This window comes from Eschrichtius robustus, chromosome 14 (genome assembly GCF_028021215.1).
Source record: "Eschrichtius robustus isolate mEscRob2 chromosome 14, mEscRob2.pri, whole genome shotgun sequence".
Classification (NCBI taxonomy): domain Eukaryota; kingdom Metazoa; phylum Chordata; class Mammalia; order Artiodactyla; family Eschrichtiidae; genus Eschrichtius; species Eschrichtius robustus.
The window spans coordinates 22,795,600-22,818,477 of NC_090837.1; the positions used below are offsets into that span (position 1 = coordinate 22,795,600).

Below are 22,878 nucleotides of genomic sequence, written 5' to 3' on the forward strand. Positions count from 1 at the left end.
TCAAAAGTTAACTGTTATCTCCTAATCCACTTTGGAAGGGTTTTAATCTCTTACAGAATTATATACACTCTAGGACATGTTTCACAAAAGAATGAATCTGTTACAACCCCCAAACTACAGACTTGATAAACTCATCATCCAAGGTGCATCTTTTCCTTGAGAATCCACTTACAAGATATTAAAGGAGTCCCCTAATTTATAGAAATTACTTTACCCATGCCAGGATTCTATGCCAGTATTTACTGACTACCTCTGGGGAGGTCAGAGTGAGTGAGCAGACCAAACGAGGTGGGAGAGGTGGGATTCGAAGAATCCCCAGCAGCAAGGCAAAGCAGGCTATGGTTCCAGCCAAGTACAAGGAAATGCCTTTGGTGTGATTGGGGGCGTGTCCACAAGCATACTAGTGGGCAAGAGAGCCTAAGGTCCCTGGTTGCTGAAACCAGAGCCCAATCCTAGTACTTGGCAATGCAAACTTGCTTAATCTCTGAGTTTCTGTTTTGTAAGTGTAAGAACAATCCTCCAGCTGCCCCACAATTAAAAACCTGATCACCAGATTTTCTAGAACTGAAAATTTAAGTGCTGAGAATCTATTTAGGGATTGTGTAGGCAGATGTAATTACAGATACATTTTAGCTTTCAACATTATAGAATAAGCATCTGAAGACTGGGGCCCAAGTAATTTACATTCAATGACATCACGTGAAAGAGACAGCTGTACAACAGGAATAACACAGGACACAACCTGTGTAGATTGAATTTTCATTTCCTGCACAGATGGGTGAAAATTACTAAGCACTCAGGATATCCTATCTTCATACTGAAACACTAAATGGAATGGTTAGAAATAAAAACATCTTTCTGCAAAACCAAAGCAAGATTTCTATTAAATGCAGAAGGTTGTCCATAACTCAAAGAAGCAGGTGACAGATACCTGTACACCATTTCCCTGGGCCTTGTGACACCAACGTGTGCTTCTCTGCTTTTCTACTATGTGTGCTACTGTACTGGAGCAGGCAAAGTAGGGACAGAACTGTAGGCAGAGGTAATTAATACTGCCTACTCCAAGAATATTTTATGGCATCAGATTATAATCTTCTAAGATTAAATCTTTACCCTCTGACTTCTAAAGTTAATTAAGGGACAGGAAGACTGGCTTGTTTACCCACTAACCAGTTGCTGAAAGACAACATCCTGTCTTGCTGGAGCTATAGTCTAACACCATATTATAACTGCATGTAGCTCATCTCTCAAATGCCACTAGTAGAATATTTGAACCAAACTGATACATACAAAACTATATTCCCTCAAGGAGTTTAAAGTTACACTGCCTGAACCATACTTTATTGTAGATTATTTCAATGAAACCTAAACATGTTAGGTATTGCTGTAAAAAGACCACTGGTCAAGTAGGAACCCTGGACCTGGTGAATTGGATTATTATACTAAATTGTCACTATCTACTTAGGCTTAGCTTCCAAATCTATAAAAATAGGTAACTTCTAGCTGTGATTTCCAGATTTTGGTAAAAAAACCCCAATATCCTGAGTTTCTGTAGCCGTTAACTCAAACTCTGCCTGCCCACAAATCAGGGATCCACATTTATCAACTAATGGTTGTAAATATGCACGCAATACTGCCACCCAGTGACCTGTCAACTCAAGAAAGGAATGACCATGTAACTGAACATCAAGAGGAATTTTCCTACTCCCTATTTTTAAAGGTCCCAAACTTGATTTCATTTACTTAAGTGCAGGAATACAATATCTCAAATAGTCCAAAACACTTAAGAAGTTTTATTGAAAACAAAATACAAAAACACCAGATTCTCATTTTAAAGTAAAACAGCATCTTTCACAACTTTCCAAGTACTCCACCATTCTTATCACTATTAAAAAACAAAACCAAGGTTCCAGATCCAAAATAATTAATGAACCCACTGGTGAACATTTTTCTCATGGTTCTAGCTTCCACTCATTTTTTAAATTTTACATTTGCACCTTTTCAAGAATGAGTAGCAGTTTTTACTTAATATCTGTGAGAACCACACTTAACTTTCTTCATATGAAATAGAAAACCACACATACCCTAATCAAACTCAGAGAAAATACACATTTGTTCATTAAAGCTCACCTGCTTTAGATAATTTTTTCTCTTCACACATTAGCATAGTAAGCCAATGTTTGATCCATGCTGCAAAAGCTGTACAAAATGAAAAGACCTGTTAATTCCCTAGGGAAACCTTAACGGCAAAAGCAAAAGCCTTACTCTACAAAAGAAAAACAAAGCAGAGGCATGGGGACTGTGGAGACGGCTCAGATGAGTAAGCACCACAAGGATGAAGAAGACGATTTTTGTACAAACATATGCAGGATAAAGTTTAAAAAGGAGCATTGAACGTCCATGTTTCCTGCAGAAATAATGATCATGTCAGGTAAAATGACTCCTGAAACAAGTTCTGCTTGGATCTTAATTAACAGAATCTTATTAGTTCTCTCCTACATATACCCGTGGTATCAGAGCCTTGTTTCAGAGCTCTTCTTTCCTCCTGTTCACTGTACAGACCTGGATCCCAGGCCTGCCCAACAATCCCTATAGAAGACAGTGTTAGTGTGCTTGGGTCCTTCTTTGGAAAGCTGTCACCTCTCCTTCACCTGAACACTGGGACTAACTCCAAATTCCAGGCAGTCACTTCATGTTTTTGAGCTGTAGCAGAACAAACGCATGGAGGTTTCTTTAAGGCTACAAACTTTACAAGTTGGTCCCATTAACAATGACCGAGAGGCAGGAGTTTTTTAAACGGCATGAATCAAACACTTGCACATTTCAACAGAATACAGTTTACATTCATCTCTAAATCTGAGATTAAGAAACTATTAGCTGGTTTCCAACTGGTTTCAATACTGGTTTGAAGTTTGAATAATTTTACTGTGTAGACATTAAATATTTTGTTTAAATATTAAACATTAAATCTTTTCCTGACTATCCAGACAGAAATAGAGAAAGCAGGAACAACAGGCAGGAGAAGAAACAGTCCAGTTAACAGACTTGTGACTTCTATGCCATCTGTAAAAAGGGGAGGGACTTCGGCATGGGTTTCAAAATTGCCCGGGAGCTGCCTCCTAAAGTCACCTCTACTTGGCATAAACCATGTTTTCTACACAAGGTATCTGATTCCAACAAAGGCAAAAGAAACCCAGAAAACAAAACAGAAAGAACTGGGGCGGTCTCCCATTGTCTGATAAAAGAGCTAGTATTACACTCAATAAGTTATAGTGGATATTCTGTAGCACTAAAGGAATTGTCATTTTACTCCGTACTACTGAGTCCTTGCCACACAGAAGAGCTCTTCCTGAGAAATAAAAAACTTCAATCCTGGTTACCCTCAGAGGATGCCTTGAGCCTGGGTAAGTTCCTCAAGATGAAGATTTCCTGCTAGCAGGAAGCTATTCTCTACTAACTTTTAGGCTTACTGCACCATAGTTGAAACAATAGGCAAATTGGCTATTTCAGTAAATCTCAATGTCACTTGCCCATATGTGCTCAGCGAATTATTCAGTCACTGTTTTCTAAATTAACATTAAAAAACTCAACTTGCTTATACAGGCACAACTTTTTTTTTTTAACTACAGAAGTTATATGCTGGGCTTAGCTGATACAGCACTGCCCCAGGATTACCTGAGGGATGCTTCTCCCAGAGCCAATTAGCACATGGTTTACCTCACAACCTTTTAAACTATCACTCAAAGTTAATTAAGCTGTAAACATTACTGGATAGCTGGGCTTATCAATTATGCAAGGGAAACCAAGGAGCAACAGTAGCACAAGGCAAAAAAGCCTCAAAGGAAAAACCTTTTCTTTGTATTTTTCATTGCATTTTCAGAGGCAAAGAGGGGAGCCACAACACTACTGGCTATTTAATCAATATAGCTACACTGAATTGACAACTAATATACAGGTTTCAGAGCCTCTGTTAATTTCCCCAGCATAGGCTTAAGCTACCGCCTCCTTACTCCTTCTCCCCAATCATATATAGTCACCACTGTAAACAGAGCTCATATCTACAGATGAAGTTGTGGCTCAACTGTCAAAGTACACGTAGTAGGAGAGCATCCTACTTTAATGCATCTTTTTCAACTCAAGTATCTGAATGATATAGACAATGTGACAGATGACTTAAAAGTCATGCTTACACATATAGCTTCTATACTTGACTTAGCAGAATGTACTTATTCCTTTAATAAGACCCCTAGAAAACTGCTTTTCTCTTGAGACAAGTTTCCTTGGCAAAAGTTGAATTCAAGAAATGGCTACCCAAAATGAGAGTCCCACCCCAAATCACAGGTGGAGATATTACACCCGTTTCAAAACTTTCAAGTCCCTATACTGTACAAGCAGGCTCATGACTGAACACATAAGCCTTCTAAAATTTGACTTTAGTGTAGAAACTGGTGTCTAGAGTTCCATCTCTTCTTCTGTGCAAGCAGCTGTCTCCAAAACAGTGTAAACAGGCAACCCTGTTTGCCGAGGTTCCAAGAACAGTTCAGTTCTTTGAGGGAAGGCAGTGCCAGCAGCTGCATGCTTAGTTTGGCTCTCTCCTGTGTAGTTCTTAGCATTAGATGACGGCTTTGGCTTATCAGAAAGGAGTTCAGGGAGAGGTTTCCAGAGCACAAGCTCCATGGAAGGACGGCTCCTAAGACATAAAATACAGATTTTTATCAATAATTTTATAACATGAAAATAAAAGACATACATTGAAAAACTAATGTTTGCTACCTAACATCTAAAAACTGATGGGATTAAATAGATTTATGACAATCCAAATTGATCTTTACAAAGGCCACTCAAGTACATTAAATTTTACAGTTCTGCATGCATTTTTAAGCAAACCAACTGGTTGTACTGATGCTGTGATTAGAATATAAACATTCAACATGAAGAACAGAGGCCCTTGATTTAATTTATTATAGTTTTTTCTTAAATTGTGGTTAATATTAGCAGATGTGAGCTACTATCTTGTACTAAACCATTATAAATGAAAAAGAAACACTGGCCAAACACACTAAAAATATCTCAGTATGCCTTTTGCTTAGTACAGCTATGAAACATAATGCTTTTTGCAGTAAGCCACTGTCTGTGCTTACCCCCACCCCCTCGCCGCCCTCTCCATCTAGTGATGGTTTGATGGTTTCTGGGACCCAAGGGCAAGTAAGGAAAAATAAAACACAAACAATGAAGAACACCCACACCCACACACACAAGGCTAGCTTCTGGAAAACTACCAAGAGCAGAAAGTGCTATGTTTTAGGCTAGAGGGCAATGTGACCTGCTTACTCTTGGCTAAACTATTTACCTATCCTAAGGGCTGGGTAGTCAGAATTATAAACTCAAGCTAGGAGGCTAATACAAAACCCTTGTGAGCTAACATCGAGCAGCAGTGGAACCCACTGTGTCTAAAGACAACACTGCCTCATCCACCTGACATCAGTGGGACTGGTATCCTAGGAGAATTTTTCAGATATCTGACACTTACGCTCACTGAGTACCAAGTCTATCTGAAGTCTTTTCTAGGCAACTCCTAAATGGCACTTTATAACTTGCCTACTACAGTTGGCCCTCCATATCTGTGGGTTTTTGATTCAGACCATTTTATTTTTTTAATTAATTAATTAATTAATTTACTTAGTTTTGGCTTTGTTGGGTCTTCATTGCTGTGTGCAGGTTTTCTCTAGTTGTGGCGAGTGGGGGCTACTCTTCGTTGTAGTGCGTGGGTTCCCCATTGCAGTGGCTTCCCTTGTTGTAGAGCACGGGCTCTAGGCGCGCAGGCCTCAGCAGCTACGGCATGCGGGCTCAGCAGTTGTGGCTCACGGGCTCTAGCGCACAGGCTCAGTAGTTGTGGCACAAGAGCTTAGTTGCTCCGCGGCATGTGGGATCTTCCCAGACCAGAGCTTGAACCCATGTCCCGTGCATCGGCAGGCGGATTCCTAACCACTGCACCACCAGGGAAGCCCCCAGACCATTTTATATAAGGGAACTGAGCATCCTTGGATTTTAGTATCCACAGGGGGTCCTGGAACCAATCCCCCCATGGATATTAAGAGACAACTGTACTTTACAGAGTCGGTAATGACCACTTGAGATCATCTAAACTCAAGGACTACAAGAATTACAGGGCTATCATTAGTTCTTATGTGAATGGGCTCCAGGCTGCTTTGCTTTTCAGGTTCTTATGTTTGCTTTCCAGTTGCTTCTCCTGTTCTCACACTGTACTGTCACTATTCACTACTATGAGTTTGTCTGTTCTGCTGTTTGTGTGTTTCTACTCTGATGATCGAGGAAACCAGATAACTGAGCTGATCAAACTGGGTCTAAACTAAGTGCAAAATGGCTCTTAGAGCTAAAGGCCTGAGGGGCTACACACTATGAGGTAAGAATATGAGCTGTGGATTGTGGCCTTTGTGATAACTTTTTTGACTGCTGGGAGACTTTTGTTTCCTAGGTCCTAATAGTGGTCCTAGATAACTGAGAGAGCCAGGTAAAAGGTACTTTTGAAATGTGGTTCCTACATCCTATCATAGGAATTTGAGAGAATGGGTTCTTTTTTTTTTAACTTCTTTATTGGAGTATAATTGCTCTACAATGGTGTGTTAGTTTCTGCTGTATAACAAAGTGAATCAGCTATACATATACATATGACAACGGGTTCTTTCTTGCCAATCCTCCCATTTCCAAATATTAGACCATTAGTGCATTTTAGGACTTCAAAACAACCCAGGGCTGAGTACACAAGGCAGCCAACTCCTGCTTGCATAGCATTTTGCTCACCCCAATGAACTAATAAGAAAAGGTCTCCAACCTGGGCTAAATACAAAATGCACTGTGCTTTCACTTGGTTGGTGATCAGGAAGTGTCTAGAGACTGGGTTTTCCCTCCAAGATCATAATTGAATGGAAACCAGAAACCAAAACTTACATGGACTCAATCATTTTCTTTGTAAAGACTTCATCAAATTCCCTCTTCAAACCTGTTTTCATGGTATCAGAAAGGACAAGGCTGGGGAGATGGTTAATATTTCTGTCAGCTTCAACTTCTTCATCTTCGTCAATTATTCTAAATAAAGACAGAAGCGAAGGAAGATAGAAAAATTATTTAGTTAAGCTATTATATATTCTATTAATTGGACAAAATTTTAAAAATAAAAAAAGGATAAACGCAACAGGTGCTACAGCAAAATATCAAGTAAAATATGAGACTATACCTGAGAGAAAGAAGTATACACAAAAGAGTTGTTCAACATTTAATCAAAATGTTTTACATTAGAGGCAATCAAATTTGAAGAATGTGTCCCTAAAAACCCTCATACCAAAAATATTCAGAGATAGTAAGTGAAAATATTAAGTACAGTTCTATGAGAAGAGCTTACTTTAACATTTAAAGTGTATACTTTGAACTTCCTGATTTTTATAGTCTGATACGTTGAGGATCAAGGAATCACCAAATGATGAATTAGACTAACTTGAAAGAGTAGAGATGTTACATAGGAACAATAATAAGCAGCTAAATATATGCTGCCCATTTACCTGTCCTCAATTTCCTGAAGCCTCCTTCGGGCAACTTCACACTGTGGTTCTCCCATTGTCTGATCCATCTCTTCACAAATAACATCTAACATGCCAGGTGCAGAAAGGCCACTAGTGCACGGATTTACTCCATGACCCTCTATATCCTGATGTGCACAAAGAATCCAGTCATTAGGACCAGCACAGAGCCCTGCTTCAGTTAGCCTTTTCTTTCTTACTGGACAACTGAAAAAAAAAAAAAATCAATGAAAATCCTGGCTAATATAAATGAAATGTGTATCATCCCCATCTCTAGTCAAATTCTTCTACGAAAAAACTCTAATTTTTGACAGTGTGTGATTACAAGATGGAAAATCACATATTTTCTTCTCTGTCATTCTCACAGCCTCCCTGAGATGTCTCCCTTACCGACACTTGTCAAATTAGGTTGCAACTGCAAGATTTTTGCCTTTCCAGATTGGAAGTGTTCGATGTGGGAATTTAAAGTCGTTCTTACTTATTCAGCTCTGGAAAGGTCAAGTGGGAGGTAAAGAATACAAAAATCCCTAAGTAGCAATTCAGTGCCAGCCATATTTTTTCATACTGCTGCTGCTCCATTACACTGGGCATATGAGGAGGTAATCTGCAGGCATCCTATATTCCCGTAGGGCAAAAATATGTGCTTCATCAGGTCTGCAGCAAGTACTACAGGCGCAAATGGTATTGCTGATTTTTTGGTTCTCTCCAAAAATGGCAGAGGCTGTCATTTGCTCTATGGGTCCCTGACTAACAATGGGGTGCACTTTTCTCCTGCCTTGCAACATAAACTATCTTCACTTCCTAGAAATTTTGTATTTCCTTGAGACCTTAGAGTTCATCAAATCCAACTGCTTTGTTTTGCACATGTGGAAACAAGGACCTAGAAAACTAAAGTGCCCCCTCCAAAGTGTCACGTCAGGTGAGCTGTAATGATATTTTGGGTACCAGACCCCAGAGACAGACCCTGAATCCTACCACTATGCCATTTTCACTAAAACCTCCTGCCTTGTTAGGGAAATTCAACTGTTCAAGCTCTTACCACGAACTAGTATCTGCAAGCACTATGACATGCCTGGTGTTTAGCTGAGAGCTGTCCTGAAGCAAGTTAAATAGACAACTAGCCCTGCTCTATTTGAGTATTTAGACCAAAAGTACATTATTGCCTGGGCATCACCAAGCACAATCTCAAGACCAGAACACAGTTCTACAACCAAAAAATTCATTAATGGCTACCAGAACTTCTGATTCTAAACTAAGAGTCAAAGGAAGAAGCATGTATTTTATAGAGAGAAATTTCTACTTCATGTGAAGACTATGAAAATCAACATTCAAGTCTCTGGCAATATAAAATCTGGCAAGTAATAATGCTCTCTTAAACCTAAATTTTTGAATGGAATCAACTATTAAATGAGATGTTTAGTTTATAAATATTTTTAATTCATAAGAGACTATTAAGAATGTCTATCCATAAATCAAACATTTCTGTAATATTTGGATAAAGTATGTGACGTTTTCGCAAGCAGAAGAAAAAGTTATAGACATAAGAAGTCATGTTGGACTTCCCTGGTGGCTCAGTGCTTAAGAATCCACCTACCAATGCAGGGGACATGGGTTTGAGCCCGGTCCAGGAAGATCCCACATGCCGCAGAGCAACTAAGCCTGTGCGCCGCAACTACTGAGCCCGTGCTCTAGAGCCCATGAGCCGCAACTACTGAGCCCGCGTGCCACAACTACTAAGCCCGCATGCCTAGAGCCTGTGCTCCGCAATGAGAAGCCACTGCACCGCAACAAAGAGTAGCCCCCACTCGCTGCAACCAGAGAAAGCCCGCGTGCAGCAACAAAGACTCAACACAGCCAAAAAAAAAAAAAAAAAGTCATGTAAGAAAAAGCAGAATAAATCTAGAAGGAACAGGTAATTTCCTAGCATATCTAACAATTCAACTATTAAATACAGCTGAGGGACTTCCCTGCTGGTCCAGTGGGTAAGACTCCATGCTCCCAATGCAGGGGGCCTGGGTTCCATCCCTGGTGGGGAAACTAGATCCCGCATGCATGCAGCAACTAAGAGTTCAAATGCTGCAACTAAAAAATCCTGTATGCCACAACGAAGACCTGGAGCAGCCTAAATAAATAAATAAATATTAAAAAAAAAATCTTTAAATGCAACTGAGTATCAGAGCTGGGTTCTGATCTCTGATCTCCAACATAATTTGGGCTAAATTATTTCATGGCTCTAGGTCCACTTTGCAAATAATTAGAGATCAATGATGATTAAGTCCCAAAGAAAATGGGATATAAAAGACTTTAAAGTTCTGATAAGAGCTATGGAAGTGGCAGGCGGGCAGCACACTTCTGGGTATTTGACATCCAACTGTCCAGCCCCAGGGCCTCAATCTCTCCATGTGTATATTAAAGATGGTTATTTAACTTTTAAAGCCAATTGTTTGTACACTTCAAACTTTTTATTTATGACACTGGAATCCTTTATTCAATAATCTCCTATAGGGAACCCCAAAAGATAAAAGCAAAGAGGTCCCTGTGTATCCACAGCAATCCCAAGGCAATAAAGAACATAAATATTGTCTGGTCCAGAGTTTTTAAATTTTATTTTATTATTTATTTATTTAAAAAAATTTTTGGCCATACGCCGCAGCATTCGGGATTTTTAGTTCCCCAACCAGGGATCAAACCCACGCCCCGTGCAGTGGAAGCGCAGAGGCTTAACCACTGGACTGCCAGGGACGTCCCTGAAGTTTTTTAAAACTGAGACAACTTTCAAATCTACTGTCTCATTAGTCTATGTATCAACCAGGTGAGAAAATTCAAAGTTTCTGCTGGCAAAAAAAGGAAAAAAAAAAGACCATACACAAAGTTGAAAGACAAACAACAAATCTGGGGAAAACAAAACATATATAATAAACTGGCTTCCTTAATAAAATTTCTTATAGATTAACAAGAAAAAGACCAATAAGCCAATAAAAAATATGCAGAAACATGAACAATTCACACAAAATGAAACACAGATGGCTTAAAAAAAAAGATGTTCAACATCGCCTATAATTTACAAAATACAAATTAAAACAGGGATCTAATTTCTTTAATTATAAAATGCCTATACTTATAAAAGTACATACAATTTAATAATTATGAAACAAAAATCCATGAAAATATTCAAGATATAGACTGCTGTCAGAATCCCAAAATGGTACTCTACTCCCTCCTCCCTGTAGGTAAATACTGTCTTTTATGGTAATCACTTCATTTTTTAAAAAATACATTATCAAGTATGTAGATATGCAATCTTCAAGTTTTTAGTTTTGCCTGGTTTTGAACCTTATATATAAGGAATTATACTGTATACATATACATTCTTTTTTTTTTTTATAAATTTTATTTTATTATTTTTGGCGTTGGGTCTTCGTTGCTGTACGCAGGCTTTCTCTAGTTGCGGTGAGTGGGGGCTATTCTTCGTTGGGGTGCGTGGGCTTCTCATTGCGGTGGCTTCTCTTGTTGTGGAGCACGGGCTCTAAGCGCGGGCTTCAGTAGTTGTGGCTCACAGGCTCTAGAGTGCAGGCTCAGCAGTTGTGGCACACGGGCTTAGTTGCTCCATGGCATGTGGGATCTTCCCGGACCAGGGCTTGAACCTGTGTTCCCTGCTTTGGCAGGCAGATTCTTAACCACTGCGCCACCAGGGAAGTCCCTACATATACATTCTTGTGATGTTTCTTTTGCTCATACTATAAGACACATCTAGGTTGATAGATGTGGGTTTTTTGTTTTTGTTTTTTTTTTTTTGCTGAATTGAACTCAGCAAAAAATTTACTTTATCCATTGTACTGTTCAGGAACATTCCAATTTTGAGCTATCATGAAGAAGGATGCTATGACTTTCTTGTACATGTCTCCTGATGAGCACATGTACATACTCAAGAGGAAAACTGCTGGGTAAATGGGTATGTGCACCTTCAACTCATGTGATAATGCAAAACTGTTTCCCAAAGTGTTGTAGCAATTTACATACTCATCCATAGTGTTTGAGAGTTCCTGGTGCTACAGAACCCTCCAGTATCTGGTGGTGAAGTATCTTATTGTGCCTTTAATATGCATTTCTCTAAAGACCGATGAGGTCAAAAATCTTTTCATTTAGTTGGTCATTTGGATATCCCCTTTGGGGAAATCTTTTACTCATTTTTTTTTTTTAGACTGTCTGCCTATGAGATGCAATTTTTTACCTATCAGTTGAGTGGTGATCAAAAAGTTTGAAAATACAGTTCTGATGAGAAGATGGAGAAACAGGCATTCCCACTGTAAAAGGAGTATAAATTGGCAACTTTTTTCAAAATTCAAAATGCATATACTTTAAGATCCAGCAATTTCCCATCTAGGAATCCATTTACCTACTTGCAAATATATACAAAGAACTTAAAAAGAATGGTGGTCCAGTTTCACTGCAGCACTATTTACAATAGCCAGGACATGGAAGCAACCTAATTGTCCATCGACAGATGAATGGATAAAGATGTGGCACATATACACAATGGAGTATTACTCAGCCATAGAAAGAAATGAAATTGAGTTACTTGTAGTGAGGTGGATGGACCTAGAGTCTGTCATACAGAGTGAAGTAAGTCAGAAAGAGAAAAACAAATACTGTATGCTAACACATATATATGGAATCTAAAAAAAAAAAAAAAATTCTGAAGAACCTAGGGACAGGACAGGAATAAAGACGCAGACGTAGAGAATGGACTTGAGGACGTGGAGAGGGGGAAGGGTAAGCTGGGACGAAGTGAGAGAGTAGCACTGACATATATACACTACCAAATGTAAAATAGATAGCTAGTGGGAAGCAGCTGCATAGCACAGGGAGATCAGCTCCATGCTTTGTGACCACCTAGAGGGGTGGGATAGGGAGGGTGGGATAAGGAGGGTGGGAGGGAGACGCAAGAGGGAGGGGATATGGGGATGTATGTATACGTATAGCTGATTCACTTTGTTATACAGCAGAAACTAACACACCACAGTAAAGCAATTAGACTCCAATAAAGATGTTAAACAAAAAAAAGAATGGTGGTCATGGTAGATTTGTTAGTAATAACAAAGATTAGAATTAACTTAGAAATCCATCACTAGGAGACTGGTTAATTATCTGTACCTAGCCTTACAATAGAATTCCACTCACCTGTTGAAAAAGAAATTAGGTAGAACTCTATGTGCCCATATGCAACAAGCTACAGGAGAATAAAATGAAAAGATCCGATGTGCTGCAGTGTGAACAGTATCTTACTTACAATGTAAAAAACCAGAAATATATAGTTATAAACTTGTAAATTTTTACATTATCTTCCTTAGGAGACATAGGAAACAGGCAACAAGGGTAACCTCTGGGGAAAACTGGGAGCAAGGAGTTTCAGACTTTTCAATATGTAGCCTTCTGCGAACTCTTTTATTTTGTGCATATAACAATATTCACATGGCTCAAAGTTCAAACATTACAATCGCTTATGCATTTTTTTTAACATTTTTATTGGAGTATAATTGTTTTACAATGTTGTGTTAGTTTCTGCTGTATAACAAAGTGAATCAGCTATACGTATACATATATCCCCATATCCCCTCTCACCCTCCCTATTCCATCCTTCTAGGCGGTCACAAAGCACTGAGCTGATTTCCCTGTGCTATGCAGCTGCTTCCCACTAGCTATCTATTTTACATTTGGTAGTGTATATAAGTCCATGCCACTCTCTCACTTCGTCCCAGCTTACCCTTCCCCCTCCCCGTGTCCTCAAGTCCATTCTCTACGTCTGTGTCTTTATTCCTGTCCTGCCCCTAGGTTCTTCAGAACCATTTTTTTTTTTTAGATTCCACATATATGTGTTAGCATGCAGTATTTGTTTTTCTCTTTCTGACTTACTTCACTCTGTATGACAGACTCTAGGTCCATCCAACCTCACTACAAATAACTCAATTTCGTTTCTTTTTATGGCTGAGTAATACTCCATTGTATATATGTGCCACATCTTCTTTATCCATTCATCTGTCGATGGTCACTTAGGTTGCTTCCATGTCCTGGCTATACAGTTGTTTACAGAGTGACAAGTTTCCCTCTGACCTGCCCAGCTCCGTTCTCTAAAACGTAACCCATGTTATCAGTTCCTTGGACCTCCTTTCAGACACCTGATGTTTCACCCTTTCACTTAAAAACAAATAGCTATGGATATAAAATAGGTTAAATTAAGTGACCATTAAGTGAATAAAAGGCACCTGAAACTTACTCATCCTCCTCCTCCTCTCGCTTGTGTTTCTTTCTATGGTGAACTGAAACACTGTTGAAACAAACCAGAAAATCAGTCAGTTGAGAAATTTATGGAGCGGGTGCGTTCAGCATCCACTTTCTGGCTCCGATAATCTTGCCCACCCCATTCCCACCAGCTGTCCCCTTTCTTTGCCGAGTGGGATGGATATACAGGTCACAAGTTCAGTCAGGTATAGAGACTGAAATCTAAACTTCTCATTTGGTCAAGACCGGGGGAGATACATTGAGGGGGACCACCGTAGGGAAAACGTATCGGGGCAGGCACCGGGCTAAGCACTTTATTTTATGATCCCACTAGGAGGACCCACTTCTGTCCCAAGTTGCGGATGAGAAAACTCAGTGTCCGAGAGGCGCTGAAAGTTAACAGCAGCGGCGGCTCCGCCGCGGTCTGGAGGGAGCGAGGCGAGTGCGCGCCCAGGGCAGCTCCAGGCCCGGCTCGACCCGGCTCGACCCGGCTCGACCCGGCTCCCTTCCTCGCAGGCCCTGGGCGAGCTCGGACCGTCTCCTCACTTCCCGGGACGCAGGGGGGCCAGGGTCCGAAGCGGACCCCCGCGCTATGCTACCTCAGGCGACTTACGGTAACCGACTGTGGGGCTCAGTATCCTCATCAGCAACCTGGGGCTGAGAAGTCCCCGCCGAAGGTCGCGGGGAGGGTCAACTAGCCCGCGCCTGCCCGCCCGCCGCCCGCCGAGATCCTCACCGTCCGCGCGCCGCGCTCCCGCCCGGGCTGCTCGGGGCGGCGCGGGGTTCCCACCGCGGGGCCAGCTCGGTGCCGTCCGCCCCCGGCGGGAAGGCCCGGCCGGGGAAAGCCGGTGGCGGCTGTAGGAAGTCCGAGCCGCCTCTCAGCGGGAGGCCGCTGAAGGGCCGGCCGAGCGCGGCCATGGCCGGGGAGATGAGGAGGCTGCGCCCGCGGCCCCGGCCGCCCGCGGCCCCAGACCCGGCAGCGGCTGCCACAGCGACTGCCAAGAGGCGCCCGCTTCTGCGCCCGCTCCCGACCCCACGTCACGCCTTCTAGAACCCTCCACCCCAAGCCGCCCGGGGCACGCCGGGATTTGTTGTGTGTGGAGAACTGCTGATGCGAGGGTTGCCGGGAGTTGAAGTCCTTGCGGACTACAAACAAGATGGCTGCCCGGCCGAGTCTCCGGGACTGGAGGATGGCCCCGGCCAACCTAGAATATGATCTAGGTTCGAATCCTCACTCAGCAAGTTATGGAACCTCTGTACCTCAGTTTTCTCAGTAGTAAAACCTGAAAACAGTAGTACCTATGTTCATAAGACCGATGGGAGAATTAAATGGATTAAAACATCTAGAGCCCTTAGGACACTTCTTGGCACATAGTACACGTTAAAAATCAGCTACAATCCCTTCTGTGTGTTAATGTAATGAAGTTGATGATGCCTTAGAGGGAACAGCATGGAGGATCAGGGAAAACCTCAGAGCTCTTGTGAGAGGGACTGGCAAGACTTCCAGGCTCTATGTGGGGCATCCAGAGACAAAGTCTTGCTAAAGGGCTAGCAGAATTTGCCACCACAACCACTGATCACGATCATTTTTCCCATCTCAGGAAATGGCACCATCATCTAGTCTGAGTTGCTTATTATACCAAAGTCAATGCCCTTCAGCCAAAGACCACCAAGAACACACCTGTAATTGACCAAAGATGGATTTATTGACTTACTGCAGTAAGGGAGTGTCTCAGTAAGAGGGTGTTAGAAAAGGCTTCCTATAGGATTTCGGTGTGTCATAGTGGGATTTGGGAGCAGGTCAAAGAAGCAGGGCTTTGCTCTGGACTTAATACTGTCAGGAAGCAGAGATAATTCTATGGTTATCTTAGCTAATCTTTTCTAGAAGGTGGGGGGAACGAAGGGAGCCTAAACCTACAGTTGGTAAAGAAGCAACAGTCCTTGCGTTAGCCAGGATGGGAGATGTTTGGTCATTTTTGTGCTTTGGACAATGTTTAGGATTGGATTACAGACAGGATTACAAAGGGGTCTTGCTTTTATCTTGATCCATAGAAGTCACATCTCAGTCCCTGTTTGATGTTGATGTTCTGTGAAATTGTTTAACAAGAAACACCAGGGTCCACCTGATAGTACCAGGCCAGTTTCAGCTGTCAGAAGGTGCTTTTCTCTTTCTAACCAAAACCCTAAGCATCATCATTGATGCCTCTTTTTTGTTCACCGTCCCCCCCCCCCATATTTAATCAGTTAGCAAGTCCTATGGGCTCGTGAAAGACCTCCAGATTTCTCATCATTTTTCCCCATCTCCATTGCCTTCATGATAGTATGGGAAAAAGTAAATGGACCCCTTTGTCTAATTAATATGATTGATTCAGTTTAAGTTTTCTTAGTGACATTTACAATGCAGTTTTGCCTCCTTAAGGTAACACCCTACTTACCTCAACTGGATATAAAAGATATTCTCCTGGGTCACTTCTACAAATGGCCAACTCATTCCTCACCTGAAAAAAAAAATCCTTCCAGATGATGTTATATACACATATACATACAAATATACATTTATAAAAGGGAGTCCTACTCTATATATTACTCTGAAACTTCTTTTCCACCTAATTATATTTCTTGAATGTCTATCCAAATTCATTCTTTTATCCTTTAATTCACAATTCTATACTAAGTTGCATGCCCCTTATCAAGCAATGTATTAGAATTAATAATTTATTAGGTACTTCCTATTTGCAGGTGCTCTTTACCCAGATAAAGTCAAGTATTCCTCATAATAATGCTAAATTGGATGCTTTTATGCCCCCATTTTACAGATAAGGAAATTGAGGCAGGTTATGGTTCCCAATTCCCTCAGCTGTAAGTGATGGAGCCAGTGTTCAGCCCCAGGTCTGAGACCCTAGATCCTGCCTTAAACTTCTAGGCTTTGCTCCATCTCATTGAATTCCCTGGAAAAAGTGCTTTGGGGGAATCAGTGAAAGCCTCAGTATAATGTGTCTGAGAGAGACTACATGGAGCTTTGGACTCCTGGAAGAAAAAAACAGGATCATTGTGCACTGTCTCCCACACTAGCTTGGGGAGAGTGGCTACGGAACTTAACAGTGGCCACTGAGAACATCTCTTCTTTTCAGTGACAATCCAGGCCTGCCTCCTAGAGGTGACTTCTGGCTCACCTCTCATAGGATTGGTGGGTCAGAGGCATACAGACACTTAGACGTTCCCTTCTTGACTCCTTTTTCCTGGTGGCTAACCTTATTTATCTTTCTATTAAAAAAAAAAAAAAGTTTTCTGGTTTTAAAACTAACACAGGTTCTTAGTAAAAAATTAGTTGAAGTGGTGATAAAAGGCTAGAGAAGCAAATAAAAATTGCCTTAATACCATCCCATTAGAAGCATGATTGTTATGAATATCCTTCCAGTCTTTTTTCTTATTTGTGTGTATGTGCCCACTCACGTAACTGTGTGCTAGTGTCCAATACACACATAAGAGCTCTGCACTATCGCAACTAGACCACAGATACTCATATGACTCTATATAAAGACAGCAAAACCAAACTCAGGGTAATTTGTCTACATAATTAATAGTCGTTAGTTACTAGAGCTTAGCAAGAAACAACCTCGTCAGGATGTTCATACAAAAATATTAGGCTTCATCCCCTCTGGAAGAAGAGACACCAAACCAAAATGTTGATGGCAATACCAGAACTTACACTTTCTGGATATAAGTTTTTATTCTTTTCCAATGAATATGTACTATTTATTAGGCCATAAAGGATAAATGTTTTTGAAATAAACAATTGATGAGGTACAATGGACTGAATGTTTGTGTCCCCCCAAATTCATGTGTTGAAATCCTGACCCCCAATGTGATAGTATTAAGATAGTATTAGGCCTCTGGGAGGTGATTAGGTCATGAGGGTGGAGCCCTCACAAATGCCCTTATAAAGAGACCCTAGGAAGCTCCCCTGCCCCCTCTACCATGTGAGGACACAGCAGAAAGATGGCCATCTATGAACTAGGAATGTGTTGTCACCAGACACTGAATCTGCTGGCGCCTCCATCTCAGACTTCCCAGCCTCCAGAACTGTGAGCATAAATTTCTGTTGTTTATACAACACCCAGTCTATGATATTTGTTATATCAGCCCGGATGGACTAGGACATGAGGTTAAAAACAAGAGGCTGAAAGAAGCAAATGACACCAGCAGCATGCATTTATTGAACACTTACTATGTACCAGGCACTGTGCTGAGGGCACTATTTCATGTCGGCTCCACAACAACTCTGTACTATGGTGTTAATATCACCACTTTGCAGAATTAGAGGTTAAGATTCAGTGAGGTGAAGGACCAATCTCAAGGTCTCACAGTTAGTAATGATGGTTCTAGAAAGATCTGACTGATTCCAAAACCAGGAATATCATTACCACTTTCCACAAGCAAATAGAAACTTTTTTTTTTTCCTGCTGAGGATCCTCAAATGCATATTTGAGGGAAGATCCTTGCATTAGTCAGGGTTCTGCAGAGAAACAGAAACTACAGGATATACAGGGATATATCCTGGGATATATATATAAGAGGAGACCTATTACAGGAATTGACTTACTTGGTTATGGAAGCCAGGAAGTCCCACCATCTGCCATCTGCAACTAGAAAACCAGAAAGCCAGTGATGTAATTCAGCCTGAGTCTGAAGGCTTGCCAGTCAGCGGGTTGATGGTGTAAGTCTCTGAGTGCGAAAGCCTGAGTACCAGGAGGACCGACGTCCAAGGGCAGAAGATGGATGTCTCAGCTCAAGCAGAAAGAGAGAGCCAATTTGCCCTTCCTCCTCCTCTTTCTTCTATTAGAGCCCCCAGTGGATTGGCGGGTGCCCACCCACATCGAAGGGCCATCTGCAATACTCAGTTCCCCAATTCAAATTCTAATCTCTTCCAGAAACATCCTCAGAAGCACACCCAGAAATGATGTTTTACCAGCTATTGGGGCATCCCTTAGGCTAATCAAGTTGATACATAAAATTAACCATCACAATCCCTAAGGAATTAATGCTCCTGCTTAAAAAAGGAGAACGACCTTGGCTGTCAAGGACAGAGTGAAACCTGTATGTTCAGGTGTTGCCAATGACATTCCAAATAGAGGAGCCCCTTCTCAAAAGCAGCATTTGTTCTCAGATCATAAAAGAATTGGTGTATTATGGCTACAGGCATGGAAAAAAAATGTGTGCGTATGAGGATAAAAAAGGATGCAATATGTAAATAGGAAACACTGTGTTAGGGCACGGGAATTTTTCATGCTTATTTTAAAGAAAATCCCAGAATTGTATTTTATCTGTAAATGCTTTAACATTTATCTCTAACAAATATTTAAAACAAAACAAAACATAACCACAGTGCTTTTATCACACCTAAACAGAATTAATAATAGTTCTTTAAAATCATCTCATCCGTATTCACATTTTTCCAAGTGTCCCCACATGTCTTTTTTCCATTGGTTTGATGGCATCACAATTCAACCTCGCATTAGGTTTGCCTGTCTCTTTTTTTTTTTAATTCTTTTTTTCATTTCTAATATCCTACTGGTCTTTTAAAACAATTATTTATTTATTTATTTAATTTTTTGGGCTACGTTGGGTCTTCGTCACTGTGCGCGGGCTTTCTCTAGTTGTGGCAAGCGGGGGCTGCTCTTCGTTGCGGTGCGCAAGCTTCTCATTGCGGTGGCTTCTCGTTGCAGAGCATGGGCTCTAGGCGTGCGGGTTTCAGTAGTTGTGGTGCACGGGCTCAGTAGTTGTGGCTCGTGGGCTCTAGAGTGCAGGCTCAGTAGTTGTGGCACACAGGCTTAGTTGCTCCGCAGCATGTGGTATCTTCCCGGACCAGGGCTTGAACCCGTGTCCCCTGTATTGGCAGGCGGATCCTTAACCACTGCGCCACCAGGGAAGCCCTTGCCTGTCTCTTGAGTCTCCGTTAGTCTAGACCTCCCGTCTGCTTTTTCCCTTGTTCATCATTTGTTGACTAATAGGTCATCTGGTCATTGGCATTGTCCTGGTGAGCACTGATGGTGGTGATGAGGTTTCTTCACATGGCTTCTCGGGTTGACATCAACAAGGGAGCCTGGAGCAGAAGAGGAAGGAAATGGCAGATACTCCCACCTGCCGGGTAAGCACAGTCCCAGTGGTTGGCAGCTTCCTCATGCAGGCAATTAGGATTTTGCAGAAGAACTGGGATATCGGTATCGCCATGACTCCAGAGGCTCTGTTTTTCTCTTCCCTACTGGAGCCTCCTAGCTGGTCTCCCTGCTCCACTCTTGCCTTCCAACCCGTGAGCCACAGAGATATTTGTCCACCATGTAATCCTGATGTGCTCCTCCCCTGCACTAAACCCTTCTATGACTCCCTATTACTCTTAAGGGGGTCCAACCTCCTTACCAGACTCCACATTCCTTCAGGTTCCCTCCCCTTCCCACCTCCCGAGCTTTATCTCTATCCCCACCTGATGTCTGCATCCCATCCAGCAGTTTGGATTTTCTTCAGTTTTCTATTGACTTCCTCTTGCTTCTTCTCTCTCACCTCCAAACTTTTGCATACATTTTTCCTTCTCCCTGGTAACAACTTCCTTCTTTTGCATCCAAACCGACCTATCCAGGATATCAGATGTTTGTGATGCTTTTGGAGGCATAAGAGGGGAGGTACTATAGATTGCAGGCAAAGACAAGTGGGCCTACTTGAAGCTCTTGGAGTACTCTGGAGAATGTATCCTGCCAGGGCTAGGCTTGAAAGTAGGAAATGAAGGATTTTCACACGGCTCTTTGGGGTTAGCATCAATGAGAATGCCCAGGACCTTAGCTGGTTTCCTTGGTGCCCAATGACTCAGGCAGAATAAATGGGCAATAGGTCTGGGCAATGAAGCAACAGCCTTGTTTCCACATTGTCCTGAGGAACAATGGAGGAGCTCCCGTACTCATTCTTAGCTATTCATTATGTGTTGTTCTCACAGCTCTGATATGTATTGAAAAAAATAAAACTGAATTTATTTATAAAGTTTTATCTAGAGATATTTTCCCATGCATTACACTGTGACGTGACCTACAATTTTCTTTCTATTATTTCTCCACAGACTGAGCGATGGAATGTTTGTGTTGGCATTGGTCCACCCCAGGGCGGGTATGCTTCTCCCTAACCACAATACACACTCCTGGGTGGCAAGGAGATTCAATCAAAGGCAACTCTTACAAGTGCTTCAGCTGTCTTTCACTTTTCTGAACTCTAGAATTTCTGCTCATTAACATTATCAATTTTGAAATCAGTTTTTCATTGATAAGATGAGTGGTGTTTAAGATGTGGACTAATTGGAATTACTTTGGGGGTGTCTTCATCCTGGCATTAATAAGGTATAAAAATCTAGTGAGCCCTTCACCCTCTTGTACTCAAGATAGCATTCTTGGTTTGATTCTTAACTAGTCCTGTGCTCCATACTGGTGGGGAGGGTTCTTGGTCATACCCTGCCACTGGAATACTTTTTCATTTGCGTCAGATGAACTTTTTGTGTAATGAATTTTGGAGAAACAAAGAGGAACAGAGCTGGGACTTGGAGATTCTAGAATAAGTCGTATCACTATTTTGTGCCTGCTTGCTAAATGTCCTTACTGAAGGAAGAATTTTTTGTGAAACTTGCTTTCATTAAAACCTAGTAGAGGGCTTCCCTGGTGGCGCAGTGCAGGGAACACGGGTTCAAGCCCTGGTCTGGGAAGATCCCACATGCCGTAGAGCAACTAAGCCCGTGTGCCACAACTACTGAGCCTGTGAGCCACAACTACGGAAGCCCTCTCACCACAACTACTGAAGCCTGCGTGCCCTAGAGCCTGTGCTCTGCAACAAGAGAAGCCCCACTCGCTGCAACAAGAGAAGCCCCACTCGCTGCAACTAGAGAAAGCCCACATGTAGCAACGAAGACCCAACACAGCCAAAAATAATAAATAAATTAAATAAATAAATTTATTTTAAAAACCTAGTAAGAAAAAGAAAACAAAACCCAAAAAACCTAGTAGAACCAAAGGGTGAAAAAGAAATCCCAGGGGAAACTGGGAAATGCTTTGAGATGAATGAAAACAAAAATACAACATACCAAGACTTATGGGATTCAGTAAAAGCAACGCCTAAGGGAAATTTAGCTATAAACACTTCCACCTTAAGAAACTAGAAAAAGGAAGAGTAAACTAAATACAAAGCAAGGAGAAGGGAGGAAATAATAAAGATTAGAGCAGAAATAAATGAAATAAAGAGTAGAAAAAAAGAGAGAAATCAAGGAAACTAAAAGTTGATTCTTTGAAAAGACTAACACAACTGACAAACTGACAAACCTTTAGCTAGATGGATCAAGAAACAGAAAGCAAAGACTCAAATTACTAAAATTAGGAATGAAAGAGGGAATTATAAGGGAAAATCATAAACAAATGTATGCCAACAAATTAGATAATTTATATGAAATGGATAAATTCATAGAAAGACAAATTAAAACTGATTTGAGAAGAAATAGAAATTTTGAATAGACCTATAATAAGAGACTGCATTAGTAATTAACAATCTTCCTACAAAGAAAAGACCAGGTCCACATGGCTTCACCAGTGAAATCTACTGAATATTTAAGGAAAAATTAACAGCAATCCTTTACAAACTCTTCCAGCAAATAGAAGAGGAGGGAAATTTTCCCAATCCATTATAAGAGGCCAGTGTTACCTTGATGCCTAAATCAAATACTAACTAAAGAATGTCACTCACCATCTGGCTTTATAAGGATTAGGTCATTAGCCACTGCAAGAGCTGACTTTCAACACACTCTGAAAGGAGTTCAGGGCAGAGATCAGGAATGAGGCACTCTGCTCTGGGAAATCTGGCAGGTCTGCAGGTAGATAGATTTTTTAAAAAATTTATTTTATTTTTGGCTGCGTTGGGTCTTCATTGCTGCACGCGGGCTTTTCTCTGGTTGCAGTGAGTGGGGGCCACTCTTCGCTGTGGT

General features: G+C 41.4%; 1 protein-coding gene across 1 annotated transcript; it reads right to left on the bottom strand.

The window, feature by feature from the left end:
- Positions 1 to 1,780: 1,780 nt before the first annotated feature.
- Positions 1,781 to 14,916, bottom strand: CCDC117 (coiled-coil domain containing 117). The gene is made up of 5 exons (XM_068563474.1): positions 14,611 to 14,916; positions 13,870 to 13,920; positions 7,578 to 7,802; positions 6,970 to 7,107; positions 1,781 to 4,690 (listed from the first exon to the last, which is right to left on the bottom strand). Exons 1-5 carry the CDS (start codon positions 14,790 to 14,792, stop codon positions 4,453 to 4,455), a joined length of 834 nt encoding a protein of 277 aa, XP_068419575.1. The 5' UTR covers positions 14,793 to 14,916; the 3' UTR covers positions 1,781 to 4,452.
- Positions 14,917 to 22,878: the final 7,962 nt, after the last annotated feature.

Coding starts and splice junctions, on each gene's coding strand:
- CCDC117 (XM_068563474.1), bottom strand. CDS start 14,792: ATGGCCGCGCTCGGCCGGCCCTTCAGCGGCCTCCCGCTGAGAGGCGGC. Junction 13,921..14,610: donor GGGAGCGCGGCGCGCGGACG/GTGAGGATCTCG, acceptor TTGTTTCAACAG/TGTTTCAGTTCACCATAGAA. Junction 4,691..6,969: donor AAGAAAATGATTGAGTCCAT/GTAAGTTTTGGT, acceptor TTTATGTCTTAG/GAGCCGTCCTTCCATGGAGC.